Raw genomic sequence first — 23,779 nt, 5'->3', positions numbered from 1 at the left:
AAAATAAAAAATACACGCCACCCACAGGATTCGAACCTGCAATTTCCAAAAGCTCTGATTACCAGTCAGAAACTTTACCACTGAGCTACCATCGCTGTCCTGTAAAAGGTGTGGGAAAATGCCTGATATCAAGAAGGCCATGAATGTATTTAAAAAAATATAACCACACACCATATAAAACACATAGCATTTTATTGCATCCCTCTTATCAAGCAGGAAATACAAGTGTGATTATGCACTTCATGCACAATTCGACCACATTCGTAGTATGTGTGAAGGGGGCCCTAAGGAAAAACTCCGTCTGATGATACTGAGGAAGAAACCTCAGGCAGACCAGACCTCAGAGGGGTGACCCACTGCTTAGGGCCATTCTACCGAAAAGGTTTACAATACAGAACACAACACAACAACAAGGGGGCAGGGGGGAGTTCATCCAGCCACTTTTTGGATATGGTCCTACAGCAGAATCCATCCTGTAGCCGCCTTTTTAATGCACTCTCCACTATGAATTGGCGCTAGATTGCAAACATTTCATTGTGGTCTTCTCTCCAGGATTTCTTGTCTGTGGTGTCCTGGTTTTGATATCTGTTTCTTATTTCCCTGCCCTGCCTTTGACCCTGTTATCGTGACTGGGGTGTCTTGCCTGAGCCCTAAAGGGTTTCGTCTGCCATGTATTTGGACTCCCTGGTTATGAACCAAGGCTCGCTTGAATGACTGCCGCACCCTGCCTGATGAATGATGGGAGGCCCCTGCTTCACCACATATGTCCAATAGCGGTGAAGAGGATTGAAATATTTGTGATTTCTAAGGAAACAGAAGTCTGCTTATTGGTGAAGAGGAATTATTCCCTCTTCAAGGCCTTTGCATATACCCTTGTCTGCATAACCTCTATTTCAACATAGGATTCAGGAACTGACTCACTTTCTGTGACTGTGGTCTGGTCCTGTCTCCAGACCTTCCAGAAACCACTCTGTCTAATCCCTCAGTCCAACACTTCACAGCAAAATAAAGCCTGTCTGTGCCTTCCAGTTGGTGTTTAGTGTGCCGCATTGAGGTTGTTAATTTATTGTCCAAGTCACATACAACTGTCATGGAAGAGGATACAACCTATAGAGACCAAAACTGTTTTTTTTTTTGTACCAGGCTGTAAACATGTTTATTTCAACTGTAGAGTTGGACATTTTCACATGGTCTCCTATGGGAATGTGCTCTGTTTTGAAGCCAGCCTCAAGTGGCCAGTCAAGGAACTGCAAATTTTCTTTCTTCCGGTAGGGCTTCACCTCAGATCATTGAAGCTTCCTGCTTGGTGCACACAGAGTTTTGTGCACTCGGAATCTTGGCCTCGCTATATGTGGTCACTCTCTCACTACAGGCGACTGCATGGCACACAGACAGGACCTACCCACTGCACTGGTCTTGGAGTCCACCTTCGCTGAGCAGAGCAGGTGGAGCCACACATCCCAACCCTGTTATTCTGTGGTTCTTTTGCAATATGCTTCTGCATCACACTTATGCATCTATGATACACGGCAACTATCACATCCTGTCGTTTGTGTCATGCATGACCAGTTACCTCTTCTTCCTTGACTCATCTTTTAACTATGCCTTCTGTCATGCTTGTTTTCATTATGCATGTGAGCTCTGATCTGAAGCCGAGCCAAACTATTTAATATTATGCATCACCACATACCACGTCCTGATATGATACTTGTATTTTTGTCGATAATAACACTTGCACAAAATAAATGCAAGTACATCCATTGTAAATCCTTGTCACTTTAACAGGTCTGCCATGCAGTGAAAAAAACCTTCAATCCCACATGCTTCTTAATGTCTGTCCTTCATTTATTTATTTATTTTTTAAATAAATTCACAATTTTTTTAATATATCTCATTAACCAATTCCCCTTAGTGCAGAACTGTAGTATTAGAACTAGGCCACTAAGTGTAATAACACTGACATTTTCATTGTTAAAAATACCATTATTATTATTATATTATTATTATTTATGGTAAAAAAAACATACTTTACAATATCTTTAAAAGTGGATCTTAAACCTAACGGGGGGGTGACTTGCCTCTCTGGCCATGCACATGTACTATTTGTTGGTGTGTTGGGGGGGGGGGTTTGGCTGGACAAGGTTGGGTTGTTTTTGTGTTATTTTCCGTCCAGATGATTTGGGGCTGTTCTCTGAGGAAAATGTGCTGCAGAAGAGTCTCTCTCCTCTGTTACGATGATTGGCTGCACCTGTTGCATTCTCGTGCGGCTCTCCACGACAATCCACAATCCACGACACCTGTGATGTTCACATGCAGATCTGAGGACTTCCAGCTGGTACCAATGTAGTGATGAAGAACTACATTTAAACCAGCAGTGAGTTAGATAAGATTGCCGGAGAACACGACCTTGTGACGACCGTGTGGGGATGCTGAGGGCCGTTTCAGAGTCTGACATCGCGCCTGTGAAGGAGGACGAGGGTGAGAGACAAACGTTGTCAGCACACGACAGAGGTGAATATTCTGAAAAGTTTATCCGTGAATGTAAATTGGCGTCTTATACGCAGCTATAAGTAATTATTGGTGGAAAGTGTTTGGCGTGCTCCTCACGGCAGTGGCGTGTGGATTAATGATCCTCCACTAGCTGTGAGCAGCAGCCTCCTTGAATTAAGGTGGAATTCAGACCTAAACGTGTAGCTGATAAGTTAGCCTCCAAACAATATTTCGTAGTAATAGTGTTGAATAATCTCATCTCTGTTCCTCCTTCACAGAGTACAGTTCTGGGAAAAAGTCACCTGGGGGGGTGTCGGCGGAACTCCTGAGTCCTGAACATTCGGACTCCGACTGTTGAGACGCTGAGAGAGCGTGCCGCCTTTTCACCTCACCAGAACTTTAATTAATTAGTATTTTATGTATAGCACAAAGGGGAGAAAAATAAATGTGTTTTCTGATTATTTCATGCTGGGTTCAGTCAGATACTGGACCACTCCTCACTCCACGTCTTATCCATAACACTATTGCTATAAAGAAGACAAAACAGACAGCCCGGAGGAAGGTAATATCACACTCCCTGTCCATCAGAAACAGGCTCAATGCGTATTTGAAGCAAAGAAAAATGTTTTTGAAACTGTCACTGTGGTAGCTCAGAGCGCTGCCTGTTGTCCATCTGTGCTTATCAAGCAGAGTGAGACTGATGTGCACCATTGATGTGTGTGAATAAATATAGGCTTGCTGCATATTATAAACGTGCACCGTGGCTCCGTAGTGAAGCAGCAGCTTGGAGTCGAACAGCGCGCTGACACTAAGCTTCTAAAGTGAAGCAGAGAAAATGAGCGTGCACTTACTTAATCAATGAGGTGTACATTTAATTTAACTAATAGAGATCAGCTGATCAGGCTGATACTGATTGGAGCTGATTCAATCAGACTGGCACAACCCTATGGTTTATATCACAAGATGAGATTTTGCAGAAATTCTCCTGATACACTGGTAGTAGTTGTACAATATTGTATGCCCTTGTCGAGCATTTTTTTCAAAACATGAGAAAAGACTGATAATGGATTTCTGGTTTTAATGCAGAGGTCATCACAGGTCCATTCTGTTCATACAAAATAAGTTATTACCAATTGACTGACATGTACGTTGGTTTGGGTCAGTGTGTTTACACTGGCTTATATGTTCAATAAAATGACCACCATGTTGTAGATCATCATGTAGTTCATCAAATGCATCCTGGGATGAACTATGTGAAGGTTTTTGATATGATAGGCTCAGGTTTGAGTCATGATTAAATTTTAAAGCTAAGGAATGTAGGAATGTATCGAATGCTCTAGTCTAATCCTCAAAAATGGGAGCAAAAGTGTTGCCACCAAAGTAGAGAAAGATTAATTTTAAAAACTTGTTGGACCCATAAAGACCTACACCCAGAAGCACTTCCATCAAGACTATGGGTATACCATAATGCTTCCAAATATCTGTTTATTTGTTCCATTTAGATTTATTTATTTCTAGAATGGATATTCCATTAACCTACAACTGTGGCATTATTGTGTGTTTGTAAGAATTTTCCTGATTTCATGTGAGGATCCCATCATGGACCGTGGTGTTCAGAGTCCCACTGGGATGTCTTGTTATTTTGCACAATATGACATCCCACAGCCTGAAAACAATTACTCTGTAGTAAACAGCTTAAAATAAAATGTGACCTGTTATATGTGTCTTCTCACCAAAATAGGACAACAATGAGACTGAAATAAGAAAAGCTGAGTCACAAAAGCAGGAAGTACAGCAGATATCCAAGGCAAGTGACCACCGCTCACTTTTTTCACACATAAATCAAGTTAAGATCTGACAGCATTCAGCTGGCTGCTAAGGTGCACTTACAGGCACTAGTAAAACACATTTCCGGCAAACACAAAAAGCATTACAGGAGCCAGACAATCAATCACGGTCCTCCTGAGTCAACCTGGGTGAGCAGAGGCTTAACGGGCACTTGATTCTGACAAGCCAAAGATGTATTTGGCAAGAAAGACTGTGGAACCCTTCATTCCGACTGTATTAGTCTTGAATAATGTTTTGACAAAAACAGACGTAAAGCCACTCTGGGTTCCCGCAGATCCTTAAATGGAGTAAGAAAGCATTGAATTTGTTAATGTAAAAGTAAGGCTTTCATTGATTTATATATATATATATATATATATAATATATATAATATATTATATATATAGATATAGATAGATAGATAGATACATATATATTCACACACACACAGTTGTATGCAAATGTTTGGGCACGACCTGATGACTTCCATGATTTTTCCTTTATAATTCATTGCTTGTTTGGATCAGCAATTTCAGTTAAATACGAGGTCTGTTAGAAAAGTATCTGACCTTTTTATTTTTTTCAAAAAACATATGGATTTGAATCACGTGTGATTCCATCAGCCAAGCTTGAACCTTCATGCACATGCGTGAGTTTTTTCACGCCTGTCGGTTGCGTCATTCGCCTGTGAGCAGGTTTTGTGTGAGCAGTGGTCCACCCCTCGTCGGATTTTTATTGCCAATAAATGTCTGAACAATTTGGAGCTTTGCTGCATCAAATTTTTCCAGAAACTGTGAGAGACCTCCAGGTGGACACCATTCAGAAAATTCAGATGGCTTTCAGGGACGATTTTATGGGGATTACACAGATTAAGGAGTGCTCCAACCGGTTTAAAGACCGCCCACAGCTGCTGAGAGCGCGCCGCGCTCCGAGCGCCGATCGACAGGCTGAATCAACCAGATCATTTCCAGCGTGAAAGCTTTGTTGATCCGGGATATCATCTGACTTACACAAAAATGGCAGGAGACATGGACATCAGTACTTTTTCAGCACATTCCACTGTTACAGGAGTTTTTTTCATGGAAAGAGAAGCGGAGGGATGCGCCACGGAGCCGTTCATGGCGCGGCACAAAACCACCTCCGTGTTGGTCTCACAGGACGGCTTTGAGATGGCTTTCATACGGGTGTCTTTGGTTTTTCAGTTGTGTGACTATCCGAGAAATTGTGGATGAGCCTAGACATGCCAGAACATGTCCTGTGAGGCTTCATCACGGCATTGCTTTGCGCCATGCGGCACCGCCGCAACGCGCGGAATTCCTCCGCACGTCTGTCTCAATGTGCCGAAAAAGTGCTGATGTCCACGTCTTCCGCAATTCCTGTGCTAGTTAGATGACGTCCCGGATAAAACACAGCGTCCAGTTTTGAAAGGAAGGCACATTCCACTGTTATAGGAGTTTTTGTCACGGAAAGAGGAATGGAGGAATTCCGCGCATCGCGGTGGTGCCGCATGGCGCAAAGCAATGCCGTGATGAAGCCTCACAGGACATGTTCTGGCATGTCTAGGCTCATCCACAATTTCTCGGATAGTCACACGACTGAAAAACCACCGAAAGCCATCTGAAAGCCATCTCAAAGCTGTCCTGTGAGACCAAAACGGAGGTGGTTTTGTGCCGCGCCATGACCGGCTCTGTGGCACATCCCTCCGCTTCTCTTTCCATGGAAAAAAACTCCTGTAACAGCGGAATGTGCCGAAAAAGTACTGATGTCCACATCTCCTGCCATTTTTGTGTAAGTCAGACGACGTCCCGGATCAACAAAGCCTTCACGTTGGAAATGATCTGGTTGATTCAGCCTGTCGATGGGCGCTCGGAGCGCGGCGCGCTCTCAGCAGCTGTGGGTGGTCTTTAAACCGGCTGGAGCACTCCTTAATCTGTGTAATCCGCATAAAATTGTCCCTGAAAGCCATCTGAATTTCTGAATGGTGTCCATCTGGAGGTCTCTCACAGTTCTGGAAAAAATTGATGCAGGAAAGCTCCAAATCATTCAGACATTTATTGGCAATATAAAGCTGACGAGAGGGGTGGACCACTGCTCACACAAAGCCTGCTCACAGGCGAATGACGCAACCGACAGGCGTGAAAAACTCACGCATGCGCACGAAGGTTCAAGCTTGGCTGATGCAATCACACGTGAATCAAATCCATATGGTTTTTGAAAAAATAAAAAGGTCATATAGCTGACAAACAGTGATATTTGAGAAGTGAAATGAAGTTTATAGGATTTATAGAAAGTGTGCAATAATTAAACAAATTAGGCAGGTGCATAAATTTGGGCACCCCAACAGAAAAAACATATATTTAGTAGATCCTCCTATTGCAGAAATAACAGCCTCTAAATGCTTCCTATAGCTTCCAATGAGAGTCTGGATTTTGGTTGAAGGTATTTTGGACCATTCTTCTTTACAAAACATCTCAGGTTTGTTGGTTTCTGAGCATGGACAGCCTGCCTAAAATCACACTGCAGATTTTCAATAAATATTCAAGACCTGGGGACTGAGATGCCCATTCTAGAATGTCGTACTTGTTCCTCTGCCATGAATGCCTTAGTAGATTTTGAGCAGTGCTTAGGGTCGTTGTCTTGTTGAAAGATCCACCACCACTTTGTCACTGATTCTTGAACATTGTTCTCAAGAATTTGCTGATATTGGCTGGAATCCATGTGACCCTCAACTTTAACAAGATTCCCAGTACCTGCACTGGCCACCCAGCCCCAGAGCATGATGGAACCACCTCCAAATTTTACTGTAGGTAGCAACTGTTTTTCTTAGAATACTGTGTTCTTTTTCTGCCATGCATACAGCCCCTTATGTCCAAATAACTCAATTTAGTTTCATCAGTCCACAGCACGTTATTCCAAAATGAAGCTGGCTTGTTCAAATGTGCTTTAGCATACCTCAAGTGACTCTGTTTGTGGCATGTACACAGAAAAGGCTTCCTCTGCATTACAGCATCATACAGCATCTCTTTGTGCAAAGTGTGCTGTATAGTTGAATGATGCACAGAGACACTATCTGCAGCAAGATCATGTTGTAGGTCTTTGGAGCACGTCTGTCGGTTGACTATAACTGTTTTCACCATCCTTCGCTTCATCTTATATGAGGTTTTTCTTGGCCTGACACTTTGGGCCTTAACTAGTACTGTACCTGTGGTCTTCCATTTCGTCACTGTGTTCCTCATAGTGGAAACTGACAGCTGAAACCTCTGAGATAGCTTTTTGTATCCTTCCCCTAAACCATGATGTTGATCAATCTTTGCTTTCAGGTCATTTGAGAGTTGTTTAGAGACTCCCATGTTGCCACTCATTAGAAGAGATGCAAAGAGGGTAAACATTTGCAAATGGCCACCTTAAATACCCTTTCTTATGATTGGATTCACCTGTGTAAGGAGGTCAAGGGTCAATGTGCTTACCAAGCCATTTTTGTTCCAATAATTAGTGCTAGATGTATTCAAATCAAGAAAATGACAAGGTTGCCCAAATTTATGCACCTGCCTAATTTTGTTTAAATAATTATTGCACAGTTTCTGTAAATACTAGAAACAATATTTCACTTCTCAAATATCTGTGTATCTGTCTGCTATATGATATATTTAAGTGAAATTTCTGATCCAGACCAATGATTTATAAAGGAAAATCATGAAAACTATGAAAATTATCAAGGGAGCAGGGTGGTGGCCAAGTGGTTAATGCGCTTGGTTTCAGTTCGGAAGGTTCTGGGTTCAAATCCCACCCTGAAAATTATCAGGGTGTCCAAACTTTTGCATACAACTGTATATAGATCAACGACAAGAGACTACCATTAATTGACACTGCCTACAGAATGGATGGACAGCTTTTCAACCTGAGCTGACTGAAAGCCAAAAAGAAAATCATCTATCACTTCCTTCCTGGACTTCCAGTATGCCAATACCAGCAGCGTGTCATCCCACACTTCCCTATCCCAACTTTTCCCCAGGATCCTAAGGCATTTCCAAGACAACTAGGAAATATAATCCCTCCAACATATCCTTAGTCTTCCTTGCCTCCTCCCAGTTGAACGTGCCTGGAAAGCATCACTAGGGAAGCCGATTATTGGCACCAAAACCGGTCTCCCGGTTTATATCATAGGTGGGAGTAAGTCACCATCAAGTCACTCTCAAGTTATAAACCAACAAGTCCCAAGTCAGGTCTCAAGTCATAATGACCACATTGCTTGGGACTCCGGTGAGGGTGGTTGCATCTCCTCCTCTCTCCTTTCCTTCTGTGTTTTTCTCTATCTCTGCCCCAACCTTCAAAAGCCCCAACTTCACCAGACTGTGTATTTTTCGAACTATATTTGGAATAACAATGGCACTGATCAGCTGGTCTCTCAATACTATCAACACCATTTTTTTAAACTAAGAATCAGGGCTGGGGGACCCTGCATGGCCAGATGGAACCTATCCTGTTCTCGATGCCTGGGAGAAGTGGCGCATCGCATGCAACATCTTCCACTCTCCATGGAATATGTCGAAGATTTATTCTTATTTGCCTTTATGGTAGGGCCTCTTTTGCTGCAACCTGTCTGTCCGTCATGATTAACAAGGTGAGCAAGGTGGTACAATCTCAGACTGCGTTAACTTTTGAACTTAAACGCAAGTGGAAATCCTCTGGGAGCAATTGTCTACCCTGCAAAAGAATTGATGTTGGAGACCAGTGAATATTCACAATTGAATCTAGACGGATAAGACAGGCCGTATTGGAATTCTGTTTCTGTCTGCCTAACCCAAACATGGTAGCCATATCAGCTACTGAAGGACAAAATGCCCCGCTGTTTTCCTCCAGAAGCATTTCAACGGCCTTGGTGAAGCATTTGGCTCCCTCTTCCTTTGCCCTCCCCTACAGACTCTACGCACACATGGACAGAGACTGATATGAACTCATCTGTACACATGACGCATGCCCCCTACCCCTACCCCCCAAAGCGTACATAAACAAATCAAATGTACATGTGCGGTTGTTTTAATTATTGTCATTATTATGTTCAAAAAGTAATAATTGTTGTAATGACAATAAATCATCATTCATCATTCATTCAAGTGTTTGACAGCTGACGTGAGACTTGGGACTTGCAGGACTTATGCCCACCGCGCTGATATATATATATTATATATATATATATATATTATATATATATATAATATATATATATAATTATATATATATATATGTATATGTATATTATATATGTATATATATATATATTATTATGTATATATAGATATGTATAGATATATATATATGTATATAATATGTATATGTATATCTATATATATTTATGTATATATATATAATATATAATATAATATAAATAATATGTATATATATATATATATGTATATATGTATATATAATGTATGTATATATTATATATACAGGACTACTCCCACCACACTGATATATCAACCTGGTCTCACGGCAAGTCATGATTCAGCAGCACGAAATATATTAATCTATGGTCGTGGTATTGTGACGAAAAGCGCCTCATTTTAATCACAATATAACAAATTCATTCTAATTCATTCCGTGATGGGTTGCACAAAATTAAAAATGAAACGGGGGGGTCGGGGTACTTATGGTTAGGTTGGGGGGAAGGAGTAATGGTTATGGTTAGGTTAGGGTTGGGGGTAGGAGTAGGGTTTGTAATAGTGAGTTAAAAAAACCCCCGTCACGAAAATTTGACTCATTTCGTCACGGGACTTACTCCCACCGCGCTGATATATATATATATGTATATGTATATATATATTGTGTGTGTGGTGTGTGTCTGATGTAAAAACATATTTTTTAATGAAACGTGCGGACGGGTCCGCATCGGGATGCAGCCGGCGCGGTGCGACGGCACGGAAAAAACACCTCCGTGTTGATAACCATTTGTAAATCCAGGCGGCTTTTGATGGCTTTCAGGGAGTGAGTACATGAGAATTGTTTAACAGCTGGACATGTTCCAACTTGTCCTTAAGGCTTCCAACAGAGGTTGTTTTTCCTGTGGCGGAGCGTCGCAGCGGCTGCAAGCCGACGCTGCAATCCGTCCGCACGTCTTTCATTAAAAAATCTCCTTTAACAGTGGAATATCTGGATAAAATGCTGAAACCGACTTCTTCTGAAACTTCTCGTTCTCTCACACTACGTCCTGATCAATAGAGCCTGAAATGTGAGGTTTTCAGCTTGAAAGGCTGACGACGGCGCCTGAGAGCGCTGTGCTACGTCTCGCACCGTGGGAAGTCCTTAAAGTGACAGTATCACCTCAAAATCTCTCATCAGCCGTTAAAATTTTCACCGAAAACCAGCTTAATTTTTCGAACCGTTCCACTTCGATGTGCCTCACAGGTTTAGAAAAAATTTTGATCAAACAAAGCGCCAGTCCTCAGCAACGTCTCAGACAAAGGAATTCCGGGGCTGGACGACTCCTCCCACAAGGAGTGCTCACAGGCGAATGACGTCACCGACAGGCGTGGAAAAACTCACGCATGCGCACGAGGGTTCAAGCATGTCGACGTAAAACATATGAATGAAGCCATCTAGTTTTTGAAAAAAATAAAAAGGACCTATACTTTATTGACAGACCTCGTATATGGGCTATTGGTAAAAAAAAAGTAGAAAAGGGGGTTCACAATAATAGTAGTTGGCATTCAGTCAGTGAGTTCGTCAGTTTTGTGGAACAAACAGGTGTGAATCAGGTGTCCCCTATTTAAGGATGAGGCAGCACCTGTTGAACATGTTTTTCTCTTTGAAAGCCTGAGGAAAATGGGACGTTCAAGACATTATTCAGAAGAAACGTAGTTGATTAAAAAGTTGATTGGAAAGGGGAAAACTTATATGCAGGTGCAAACATTATAGGCTGTTCATCTACAATGATCTCCAATGCTTTAAAATGGACAAAAAAACTGAGACATGTGGAAGAAAATGTAAAACAACCATCAAAAGGGATAGAAGAATAACCAGAATGGCAAAAGTCACACCACTGATCAGCTCCAGGATACCAAAGACAGTCTGGAGTTAACTGTAAGTGCTGTGACAGTTAGAAATGCCTGTGTGAAGCTAATTTATTGCAAGAATCCCCGCAAAGTCCATCTTTAATAAAATATATGTTGCAGAAGACAATTTGCCAAAGAACACATCAACTGGCCTAAAAGAAATGGAGGAATATTTTGTTGACTGATGAGAGTAAAACTGTTCTTTTGGGTCCAAGGGCGGCAGACAGTTTGTGAATGACCCCCAAACTCTGAATTCAAGCCACAGTTCACAGTGAATACAGTGAAGCATGGTGTTGCAAGCATCATGATATGGGCAGTTTCTCCTACTATGGTGTTGGGCCTATATATCACATACCAGGTATCATGGATCAATTTTGAAATGTCAAATACTTGAAGAGGTCATGTTGCCTTATGCTGAAGAGGACATGCCCTTGAAATTGGTGTTTCACAAGACAATGACCCCAAGCACACTAGTAAACGAGCAAAATCTTCCAAACCAACAATATTAATGCCTCGCAGATGTGAAGAAATCATGAAAAACTGTGGTTATTCAACTAAATACTAGTTTAGTGATTCACAGGATTGCTAAAAAAGCAGTTTGAACATAATAGTTTTTGAGTTTGTAGCATCAACAGCAGATGCTACTATTATTGTGAAAACCCCCTTTTCTACTTTTTTTTTACTAATAGCCCAATTTCATAGCCTTAAGAGTGTGCATATCATGAATGCTTGGTCTTGTTGAATATGTGAGAATCGACTGAATCTACTGGTACCTTGTTTCCCAAGTAACAATAAAATATACTCAAAACCTGGATTAATCTTTTTAGTCACGTAGCACTACTATTATTCTTTCTGAACACTACTGTATATATATATATATATATATATATATAATATATATATATATATATATATATAATATATATATAATATAAAATGAAGTTGCTAGATTCTGTTATTTAAGTTTTAAGTAAAAAAAAAGTTTTACAATCAGCTCAGCTCATCTTGAGTCAACATTTGTATAAAGGTAGTCTTCTGTAAGTGCTTTATGCATGTGGTAGAACAATCAAACGTGCTGTTTCCTATAATATTAAGTTACTTTCTATACATTTTGAAAATTTAAGTTTTTTATTTCAATGTTTCAAGTTCTGTATTGTCAGGAAACCACCACCAAGTGCACCAAAATCTGTTTTAATACACAGTAATTCTCAAATCAATGCTATCGTTTTGTGTTGGGAAAGTGTAGTGACACGGACCCACAACAGGGGGCGTAAATGAACGGACAATAGAGGGAGTTAAATTAGAACACTTTACTGTTGTGAATGTCACAACCACACACAGCAGATTACAGAATAAATACAAGTCAATTAATGAAGGTGTCGTGTGGGCAGGCTCGATGATAGGAGACGCCCGTCTGGAGATGAACCGGAACCACACGATTTCCACCGCCACCGAACCCGAAGGATACTGGAGCCGCCAAGTCCCGAAGTCCCCAGGTGGCCACCGTCTCAGTGTGTCGGATCTGGTACTGCTGGCGGAGAACAAAGACAGTCAAGTGTGGGTGTGTGTACACCCCGTAACAATAACGGTGGGTATTCCACCTCCACCTCTAACACACACTCGTGCAGCGTCTGTTTAACCACTTATCTGACGGGAAGTAGGACGAAACAGTCGCGACCCACGCCGGTCCTCTGGTTGACAGCTGCAACACAATAGCTCTTGGAATCAATTAATGCTGGCAGAGAAAGTTCCCCTCACAGAAGTCGATATCTCGGCGACGTGGTGGAGGTGTCATCCTGCTTTTATCCAGGGTGAGATGCAGATGATCGGTGACAGCTGTCCTAGTTGATGAGTGACAGCTGTCACCTCGGCTGTTCCTGTAAGGCGGCAGTGCCCTCTCGTGCCTGAAGCCCACACTTCAGGCAGGGCGCCCTCTGGTGGTGGGCCAGCAGTACCTCCTCTTCTGGCGGCCCCACAACAGTTTTGGCTTTGGTTAGTAACGCTGGCATGGCATGTTTGTCCCACCCAAGTCGTGTGGGGTCTTGACTATGTGCCACTTCATTACAGCAATAAACATATTTTACTCTATGGAGTTTGTTTCATGCGGATACGCATCAAAGTCACATGACCAAATTAAGCAGTTCTCCTTCAAATTCCTCACACTTTCAGTTTCCGTTTGAATGTTTGTTGAAAGTGCATACTTCAACCTATATACCAGTTTTTAAATTTTGTTAATAGACCCAGTAAAACTTGTTGGTGTTTTGTGCGCTGGCTTCATCCAGCACGTGCATAAATGGGACTTTTATTTCCATTTCATTTCATTTATTTAGCACACAATGAAAATCACAATTTACAAAAAATAAATAAAAAATGTACACACACACACACAAACACACACACACACACACATATATATATTATAGGATTAAACAAGAAGAAGCTGTGCATTATACGGTTTGAATGCATGACGCGAAGCGGAGTGGTTTCTCCACGTTGTGCATTCAAACCGTAGCATGGCTTCTCATTGTTTAATCCACTTATACCATGGTCCCACACAGTGAGCTAACACAAATATTTATTTAAGTTAACAGAACTTGATAAAATGTGGGAGTATTTGGGACTATTTTATACCAGTCTCAAGATATTTTGTCTCCGATGCGCTTACCATGTGTGCGGGCTCGGTAAGCACCGCAGTGGGCCATTCATACCGCCCCCCTCTCTGCGGTGTCGTGCTACGGCAAACTCTGGCAACAGGTCCAGAAACTACACTCGCTGTTTTGATGTGGAGCTCTCCGGCCACCCGGAAGGATAGAACGGTTCTCTTCTTCTTTCCTGTCTTCAATCTTGTCCAGTTCATCCGATGTTAAATCTTTACGCCGTTGCTTTTGCTGTTCTTCTCGTTTGCTCTCCTCCTCTTTCCATTCCTCAAACGTTTTATTTGACCAAAAATATTAAAATTTACTTGGAAACCCATGTTTTATTGCGTTTCTGCGCCAACTGATTTGCGCGTTGCTATGGTGATGACCAGCGCGGAGTGATTAGAACAGTGACTTAACTCACCAAACTACGTGTGCGTATACATGAAAATAATGCACGCCAGTTAGACATGGAATTCGCACTGACCGTGATATATATAATAATATATATATATATATAAAAACATACACGTACACATACATACACATATATACATAAAGTAAGAATAAAAAGGAAAAAAAAATACAATATGAGAATACTGTGCAGGGGAGAGGTAGAAGCCAAAGAGGCTTATCAAAGGTCCTCTCCCAACAAAAACAAAAAATGTCACAACAATAAACAAAAGGATTATATCAATTCATAAAGTGTAAAATGTGTAAATCAAACAAACCCAAGTAATATATTGACATTATAAATACTCATATAGGAGCTTTGATTTTAATTGACTTTTGTATCTACTGTGTTTAAGGTGATTGGATTTAAAAGATGTACTGTATTTTCCAAGATTTAACACCATGATATCTGATGTGACGTTGATAACGAGTTGTTCTATGCAAAAATAAATGCAAATAAAGTCTGCCTTGTCGGATAATTATGAATTTGATGGTTATGCACAAAATAATATTTAATAAAAAAAAAGGTCAACTAATATCATGAAGCGCTCTGAAGACAAATATACAGGTCAGAAAATATTTATATGATAGATATTTAAGAGCTGCAATTTAAAAAAACACTTGGTGCACTTGGAGCACAAGGTTTCAAAAAAGAAAGCTATATGAACAATTTTTTTTCTGCAAAAGAAAAATTTTGTTTATATAAGTTCCAAAAGCGCTTCCCACATACAACAATGCAATAAACCAGATAAGATAAACTAAACTATGATATAATGTTAAAAGACATTGTAATGTACATAATATCTTATTTTGCTTATGATTCCAATTGAATTAGTTATTTTTTTACAATCATATTTGATATGTTCTTTCCAACACAATTTGTCATCCATCCATACACCCAAGAAACATATAGAAGAGACCCTTGATATTTCTTCATTGTCTATGTAAATTTTAATTTGATCATGATTACATTTTTTTATTGCCAACAAATAACATGAAATTAGACTTATTTATATTTAACGATAATTTGTTAACTTTGAACCACACAGAATAATTCAATAGATCATTATTTCAGCTTTTAACCAAGCCATGTATATCTTTGCTGGAAATGAAAAGAGTAGTGTCATCAGCAAACAACAATGGAAATGTTGTGGCAGAAACGGATGCAAAATCATTGATATTTATTATAAATAAAAGCGGTCCCAAAATCGAACCTTGAGGAACTCCAAATCAAATCAAATCAATTTTATTATATAGCGCCAAATCACAACAAACATTGCCCAAGGTGCCCCACATTGCAAGGCAAGGCCATACAATAATTACGGAAAAACCCAACGGTCCAAACCGACCCCCTGTGGCAAGCACTTGGCAACATTGGGAAGGAAAAACTCCCTTTTAACAGGAAGAACCTCCAGCAGAACCAGGCTCAGGGAGGGGCAGTCTTCTGCTGGGACTGGTGGGGCTGAGGGAGAGAACCAGAAAAAGACATGCTGTGGAGGGGAGCAGAGATCAATCACTAATGATTAAATGCAGAGTGGTGCATACAGAGCAAAAAGAGGAAAGAATTACTCATTGCACTCATGGGAACCCCCCAGCAGTCTAAGTCTATAGCAGCATAACTAAGGGATGGTTCAGGGTCACCTGATCCAGCCCTAACTAGCTAATTGTGTGTGTCCTCTGGCTTCATAGATAGATAAAGCTGGGTATCATCTGCATAACAATGAAATTTTAAGCAATGCGTCTAATAATACTGCCTAAGGAAACATGTATAAGTGAATAAATTGGTCTTAGCACAGAACCTTGTGGAACTCCATAATTAACCTTAGTCTGTGAAGGAGATTCCCCATTTACATGAACAAGTTGTAATCTATTAGATAAATATGATTCAAAACCACCGCAGTGCAGTGCCTTTAATACCTATGGCATGCTCTAATCTCTGTAATAAAATGTTATGGTCACAGTATCAAAAGCAGCACTGAGGTCTAACCGAACAAGCACAGAGATGAGTCCACTGTCTGAGGCCATAAGAAGATCATTTGTAACCTTCACTAATGCTGTTTCTGTACTATGATGAATTCTAAAACCTGACTGAAACTCTTCAAATAGACCATTCCTCTGCAGATGATCAGTTAGCTGTTTTACAACTACCCTTTCAAGAATTTTGAGAGAAAAGGAAGGTTGGAGATTGACCTATAATTAGCTAAGATAGCTGGGTCAAGTGATGGCTTTTTAAGTAATGGTTTAATTACTGCCACCCTTAAAAGGCCTGTGGTACATAGCCAACTATAAGATAGACTGATCATAATTAAGATCGGAGTATTAATTAATGGTAGGGCTTCCTTGAGCGCCGGTAGGAATGGGGTCTAATAGACATGTTGATGGTTTGGAGGAAGTAACTAATGAAAATAACTCAGACAGAACAATCGAGGAGAAAGAGTCTAACCAAATACCCGCAATCACTGAAAGCAGCCAAAGATACGATACGTCTTTGGATGGTTATGAGTAAATTTGTTCTCTAATAGTTAAAATTTATTAGCAAAGAAAGTCATGAAGTCATACTAGTTAAAGTTAAAGGACTACTCGGCTCAATAGAGCTCTGACTCTTTGTCAGCCTGGCTACAGGTGCTGAAAAGAAACCTAGGGTTGTTCTTATTTTCTTCAATTAGTGATGAGTAGTAAGATGTCCTAGCTTTACAGAGGGCTTTTTTTATAGAGCAACAGACTCTTTTTCCAGGCTAAGTGAAGACCTTCTAATTAGTGAGACGCCATTTCCTCTCCACGTATGGGTTATCTGCTTTAAGCTGCGAGTTTGTGAGTTATACCATGGATCAGGCACTTCTGATTTAAAGCTCTCTTTGTCAGAGGAGCTACAGCATCCAAAGTTGTCTTCAATGAGGATGTAAAACTATTGACGAGATACTCTATCTCACTTACAGAGTTTAGGTAGCTACTCTGCACTGTGTTGGTATGGCATTAGGAACTAAAGAAGGAATCCTATCCTTAAACCTAGTTACAGTGCTTTCTGAAAGACTTCTAGTGTAATGAAACTTATTCCCCACTGCTGGGTAGTCATCAGAGTAAATGTAAATGTTATTAAGAAATGATCAGACAGAAGGAGTTTTCAGGGAATACTGTTAAGTCTTCAATTCCATACCATAAGTCAGAACAAGATCTAAGATATGATTAAAGTGGGGGTGGACTCATGTACATTTGAGCAAAGCCAATTGAGTCTAATAATAGATTAAATGCAGGGTTGAGGCTGTCATTCTCAGCATCTGTGTGGATGTGGAAATCGCCCACTATAATTATCTTATCTGAGCTAAGCACTAAGTCAGACAAAAGGTCCGAAAATTCACAGAGAAACTCACAGACGACCAGGTGGACGATAGATAATAACAAATAAAACTGTTTTTGGGACTTCCAATCTGGATGGACAAGACTAGAGTCAAGCTTTCAAAGAATTAAAAGCTCTGTCTGGGTTTTGATTAATTAATTAAGCTGGAATGGAAGACTGCTGCTAATCCTCCGCCTCAGCCCGTGCTACGAGCAATTCTGGCAGTTAGTGGTGACTCGGGGGTGTGACTCATTTAAACTAACATATTCATCCTGCTGTAAACCAGGTTTCTGTAAGGCAGAATAAATCAATATGTTGATCAATTATTATATCATTTACTAACAGGGACTTAGAAGAGAGAGACTAATGTTAATAGACCACATTTAACTGTTTAGTCTGTGGTGCAGTCGAAGGTGCTATATTATTTTTTCCTTTTGAATTTTATGCTTAAATAGATTTTTACTGGTTATTGGTGGTCTGGGAGCAGGCACCGTCTCTACGGGGATGGGGTAATGAGGGGATGGCAGGGGGAGAGAAGCTGCAGAGAGGTGTGTAAGGGACTACAACTCTGCTTCCTGGTCCCAACCCTGGATAGTCACGGTTTGGAGGATTTAAGAAACTGGCCAGATTTCTAGAAATGAGAGCTGCTCCATCCAAAGTGGGATGGATGCCCTCTCTCCTAACAAGACCAGAGTTTTCTCCAGAAGCTTTGCCAATTATCTATGAAGCCCACCTCATTTTTTGGACACCACTCAGACAGCCAGCAATTCAAGGAGAACATGCGGCTAAACATGTCACTCCCGGTCCACAATCAATAGAATTAATTTGTGGGTTCAGATTCACTCACAGATGGAATGAACCTTTGACATAATCAACTGGATTAATATTTGTGGAATCAATTTTTTTTTTTTTGCAAGAGAAGCACCAACATTTGAAAAAAATATTAAACTTACAAGCAATGTCAAAGGGATCAGAAAAGCTTCTAGATCCATCTGAAAAAGTTGACAGATATTTTGCTGAACATGTTTTCTTCTTAAGTAGTTCAGTGATTATTTTCCAGGTCCCTTTGATATCGTTTATTGATTTTTGAAAATGATCACTAAAGTATTTCTTCTTTGCAGCCCTAAGCTGCAAAATATGTTTACCACTTTTTATGTAGACAAGTCTGGGGCTAATGATACATCGGTAGGTCTCCAGTATACTTCAAAAAAGTGTTTCATTAATTTAATTACCAAAAGTGTGGTATGGTTGTCCTAAAAATGAAGAAATGAAGAAATAAATCAACTCAAAATGTGATGTGCAGTGTTTGGAAATATGAATTATGATAGACATCTCTAAAAGTGTACTTTTACCCATGGTCTAATGTTACAAAAATTTAAGACTATTATGTATATTACATTGCGATATTAAATTGCAGTACTTGTAGAATTGCATTTCTTCAGAATAGTGATACATATATACACGTGTGTGTGTGTTTATATATCCAGTTGTATGCAAAGGTTTGGGCACCCCTGATCATTTTCATGATTTTCCTTTATAAATCATTGGTTGTCTGGATCAGCAATTGCAGTTAGATATATTATATAGCTGACAAACACACTGATATTTGAGAAGTGAAATGAAGTTTCTAGTATTTACAGAAAGTGTGCAATAATTCTTTAAACAAAATTAGGCAGGTGCATAAATTTGGGCACCCCAACATAAAAAATACATCAATATTTAGGAGATCCTCCTTTTGATGAAATAACAGGTTCTAAACACCTATAGCTTCCAATGAGAGTTTGGATTCTGGTTGAAGGTATTTTGGACCATTCTTCTTTACAAAACATCTCAGGGTTGTTGGTTTCCGAGCATGAAAATCATTATAGAAACATTGCATAAATTATTACCACGCTTGAAAAATGACAGCTACCTATTTTATGAACACTACCCAATCTGGAGCCCGTGGATCCCCATGGGCAACATGCTTGTTAATATATTTATAATTAAAATTATTATTATTCGTAGTAGTAGTAGTAGTACTAGTAGTAGTAGTAGTAGTAGTAGTAGTATGTAAGGAATCATTATTGTGTCATTTAAAGCAACAATACGTGACAAATAAGGTAAGAAATAATTAGAGGAACATCTAAGTTTCAAATTTAAGAAATGTGTGTATTTTACTTCAAAATTTAAAAGTGAATGACAAATGTATGTTTGTTGAGATTTCTTTGGAAAACTACCTTGGTGGCATCAGCTTCTTCTGGTTGTAATCTTTAGTGCTGCACCACACACACACACCACACACACACACCACACACACACACCAACACACACCACCACACACCCACACACACACACACACACACACACACACACACACACACAACAGCAGAGCTTGTTTGTGTGCATTTGTGTGGTGGTCTGCCACAGATTAGAACCAGTCAACCTGAACAGTGAGGGATTTTAACCGAGAACACTCTCCGCGGGTGTTCAGACAACTCTCTGTGTCCCTCCCCGCTCTCCCTCCTCCCGCTCTGCTGTTCCTCTCTCTCTCCTGTCGCACAGCGGCTGCTCGCTGAAGTTTGAGCAGAGTGATTATACCATTCACAAACAGCACAACACAAATGTGACCAGGTGAAATTGTAGCTCGCATGACCCTGTCTTTCACAGGGGCCGTGATGCATGTCGATGGGTGTCACCTGCACAGTTTCACTCCTGCCTTATGAACATGCAATTTTTTATTTTTTTTGGGGGGGGGGGGGGGGGGGGGGGGGGGGGGGGTTGCAAATTTACAGGTTGCATGTGCATGCACGGTTGTAAAAATTATTCACTCAGTCTTAAAAAATAGTCACAAAATGCAACCCTGCAGCCCTATCATGACGTTGATTTTTCTTTATAGTCATAACATGACTGACGCTGACTAAATCCAGTCAGTTTGATCGAATGACCTGGTCGTCACTGATTTTTCATGCCACATAAATAGCTCTGCGTCGGTGGACATGGACCAAAGCAGCTGCACCACATGTTATGCACCAGGCTACCATCTTGTCAAGCAAATGGTTAATTGTGGAGAGTCAGATGAGGAAGAGTAACTGCGTTGTGATGGAACATTACCTCTGACACCATGGCCATGCAGCGTGCTTTCCTGTGCATGATCCAGCAAGCGGGTGCCTCAATGTGGAGGACCCCAGCAACTGGAAAGGACGAAGGGGACGCCCACATGTCACCTGGCTCCGGCATGTAGATGGCTATTAGATTAGGGGTGGGGGGGAAAATCGACCGTTAGATGCGTCACGATGCGGATGTTGGACAATTCTGAATCGATTCACAAATGTCAAAAAAATCAGTTTTATAAATGTTAATTGCATGGTGTTGGAATGCAGCTGTTTGCCATCACTAATAAGCACTTATGACATTCCTTATGTAAACCTATATTTCTGTTTTTTACTGCAGTCATTTTTGATCAAGAAATATCCTTATAATTTCAGTACATTTGCCTTACAGCTTCACTACAGCCACTCTGTTAAAGCAGCTGTCTGTCTGGGGGAGACTTGAAACAATCAAACAAAAAAAAACAAAAACAAAACACACCTGTTTTTGGACTGAACAGGGGTGGTGTCAAGTGGTTAGCGCACTTGGTTTCAATGTAGAAGGCTCCTGGTTAAAATCCCACCCCTGTCATTCCTCCATATAATGTGGACCTCCATCAGAAAAAAGCATCCAGTGTAAAAATCAACATGCAGATCCAGCTCAGATTTACTGTGGTTAAAACAAGGGAGCAGCCCAAGGGTCTTACTTTTTACCTGTTATTGGACTACATATGACACACTCAATTGTAGGGTTGTCACAGATATACAAAAGCCATAGTTTGGATTGGATACGGTTTGTAAGCCACAGATGTTTGTCAGATCGGTAAAGCCTTTCAGTGCAAATATAAACCTGATTATTATATGGCTACGATAGTATGCACATTCTGATTGGCTGATTTCCAGTCTGATATTTTCCCCATATCAGATTGTTACCATGACAATCGGTCTGCATCACTCATCACATTTGCGACTTTGTTTATAATTTTCACTGTACAAAATAAAACTAAGCAAAAACCAAACAAAGAATGTATGAGCAATGAAGAGGACCATTCTCCGAGCAAATTTTATTATACTGCCGAGTTTGAATTGGAGGAATTAACAGTAAACAAGCTTGAAGTGGACATGCAAAATGAAAACCAAGAAGATGGAAACAAAGTTCCAAACAGCCATATAATAAACAAATTATGGACCTCGCTTGTTCGGTCTGTATGGGAATAGTGCTGCTATTTTGTTTTACTGTGAAATCGCTTTTTAATGCGTTTTATTGTATGAAATTTTTCCATAAAATGAGTATGATTGATTGATTAATTGATTTTCCATACATTTTTCGACAAGACAATGAAAAACCTACTCTGCACACATTATAAAGGCAGTGCCATGGAACAAGACCAACTTCGACAATTCTGTACGTTGCACAACTTAACAAGTATTTGCAGGGAAAAATGTGACAAAATATCACCTGAAACGTTTCATGACTTTGTATCATCAATGACAAAATGTCTAATATAAAATAAAAGTCATTATCAAAGACACCGATGAAATATTGAGCAGGCATGCAAAAGCTGAAATGCAGCCTGTTGTAAATACATGCTTGCACTGTGTTTTAATGATACATAGATGCATTCTGGTCAGTCATGCTTCAGATGTATGGTTGTGAGCGGGTCCCATGTCACTCCAGTGTGCAAAAATTTGAAAAGGTTGAGATCAGTTTTGCAATCTGCTCTGAATACCATTTTCTGCAAATTTAGACATAGGGTTATAGTTGTGAACGTCTAAGGTATATTATATTTTAATATTCTGAGATTGAACCTTTTATATAAGTAAATCTTGAAGAGACGGTGAGAAGGTTTTGTCAGACATGGATACAATAGTATTATATTTTGGAATAGAGCAAGCTAAAGAGGTAGAGCGAAGAAATTACATCACGTGATAAGACATCTTAGGCATTAGTGGCAAAATGCATTGGAGGATCATTGTAGCTTGTCAATTCCATTTGTTTCTTTTATAATATCACTGTTTTAACTGTAGAATGCCACATAGCTTACAGTGTTATCTCGCCACTACAGCCCCTTAAAAATCATGCACAATCTAAATTATACCCTGATTGTTCACAACTATGAGTTGTGCTTGTCAGGAGGAATTCCATCCTTTCATTTGTCCTTCCAGCAAACGTTCATAACTAAAACTCAAGGAACCGTAAAACTCTCAAAATCCAAGTTTTGATAAATTAATACCGAGAGGTCAAGGCTCTACATGCCAAAAAAAAAAAAAAATTCATGCATTTTTGACATTTATAAATGTCATTTTTTTACAGAATTTTTGGTTTCAAGTGGGAAATTTGCCAGAAGCCCTGATATACTCACATCACCTGCGGATGGTGAAAAACTGTTCAAATATGCATTGTTATTCATTTGAGAAGTTCATTTTTAGTGAAAATAAGATGGGCTGAAAATTACAGTTTGTGAGGGCAGGGAACACCTACTTGTTCCAAGATTCTCTGAGAAAATCATGAATGGACTTTGTTTATAAGAGGATAAGTTACATTGCATTCAGGAGGTATTCACAGCACTTCACTTTTTCCACATTTGTAATATTACAGTGTTATTCCAAAATGGATGAAATTCCTTTCTTTCCTCAAAATTCTACACACAACACAATGACATAGTGAAAAGTTTTTTTTTTTATCTTTTTGCAAATTTCTTAATAATAATAATAATAAGAAGAAGAAGAAGAAGAAGAAATCACATGTATATAAGTATTCACAGCCTTTGCCATGAAGCTCACAATTGAGCCCAGGTGCATCCTGTTTCCACGGATCATCCTTGAGATGTTTCGACACCTTAGCTGGAGTCCACCTGGGGTAGGTCCCACAGATGACAGTGCATGTCAGAGCACAAACCAAGAATGAAGTCAAAGGAA

The 23,779-nt window shown here is 40.0% G+C and overlaps 1 protein-coding gene across 1 annotated transcript in view; it reads right to left on the bottom strand.

Moving 5' to 3' along the window:
* The window catches only part of kitlga (kit ligand a), a 140,464-nt gene extending 119,340 nt beyond the window's left edge, over positions 1-21,124 (bottom strand). Inside the window, 1 exon segment of the mRNA XM_034175894.1 lies at positions 20,886-21,124. Within this exon segment, the coding sequence (XP_034031785.1) occupies positions 20,886-21,011 (126 nt within the window). The 5' untranslated portion in view covers positions 21,012-21,124.
* Between the last annotated feature and the right edge of the window lie 2,655 nt (positions 21,125-23,779).

The sequence above is a fragment of the Thalassophryne amazonica genome, chromosome 8 (assembly GCF_902500255.1).
Source record: "Thalassophryne amazonica chromosome 8, fThaAma1.1, whole genome shotgun sequence".
NCBI lineage: Eukaryota > Metazoa > Chordata > Actinopteri > Batrachoidiformes > Batrachoididae > Thalassophryne > Thalassophryne amazonica.
This window is presented reverse-complemented; position numbering and strand designations above follow the sequence as displayed.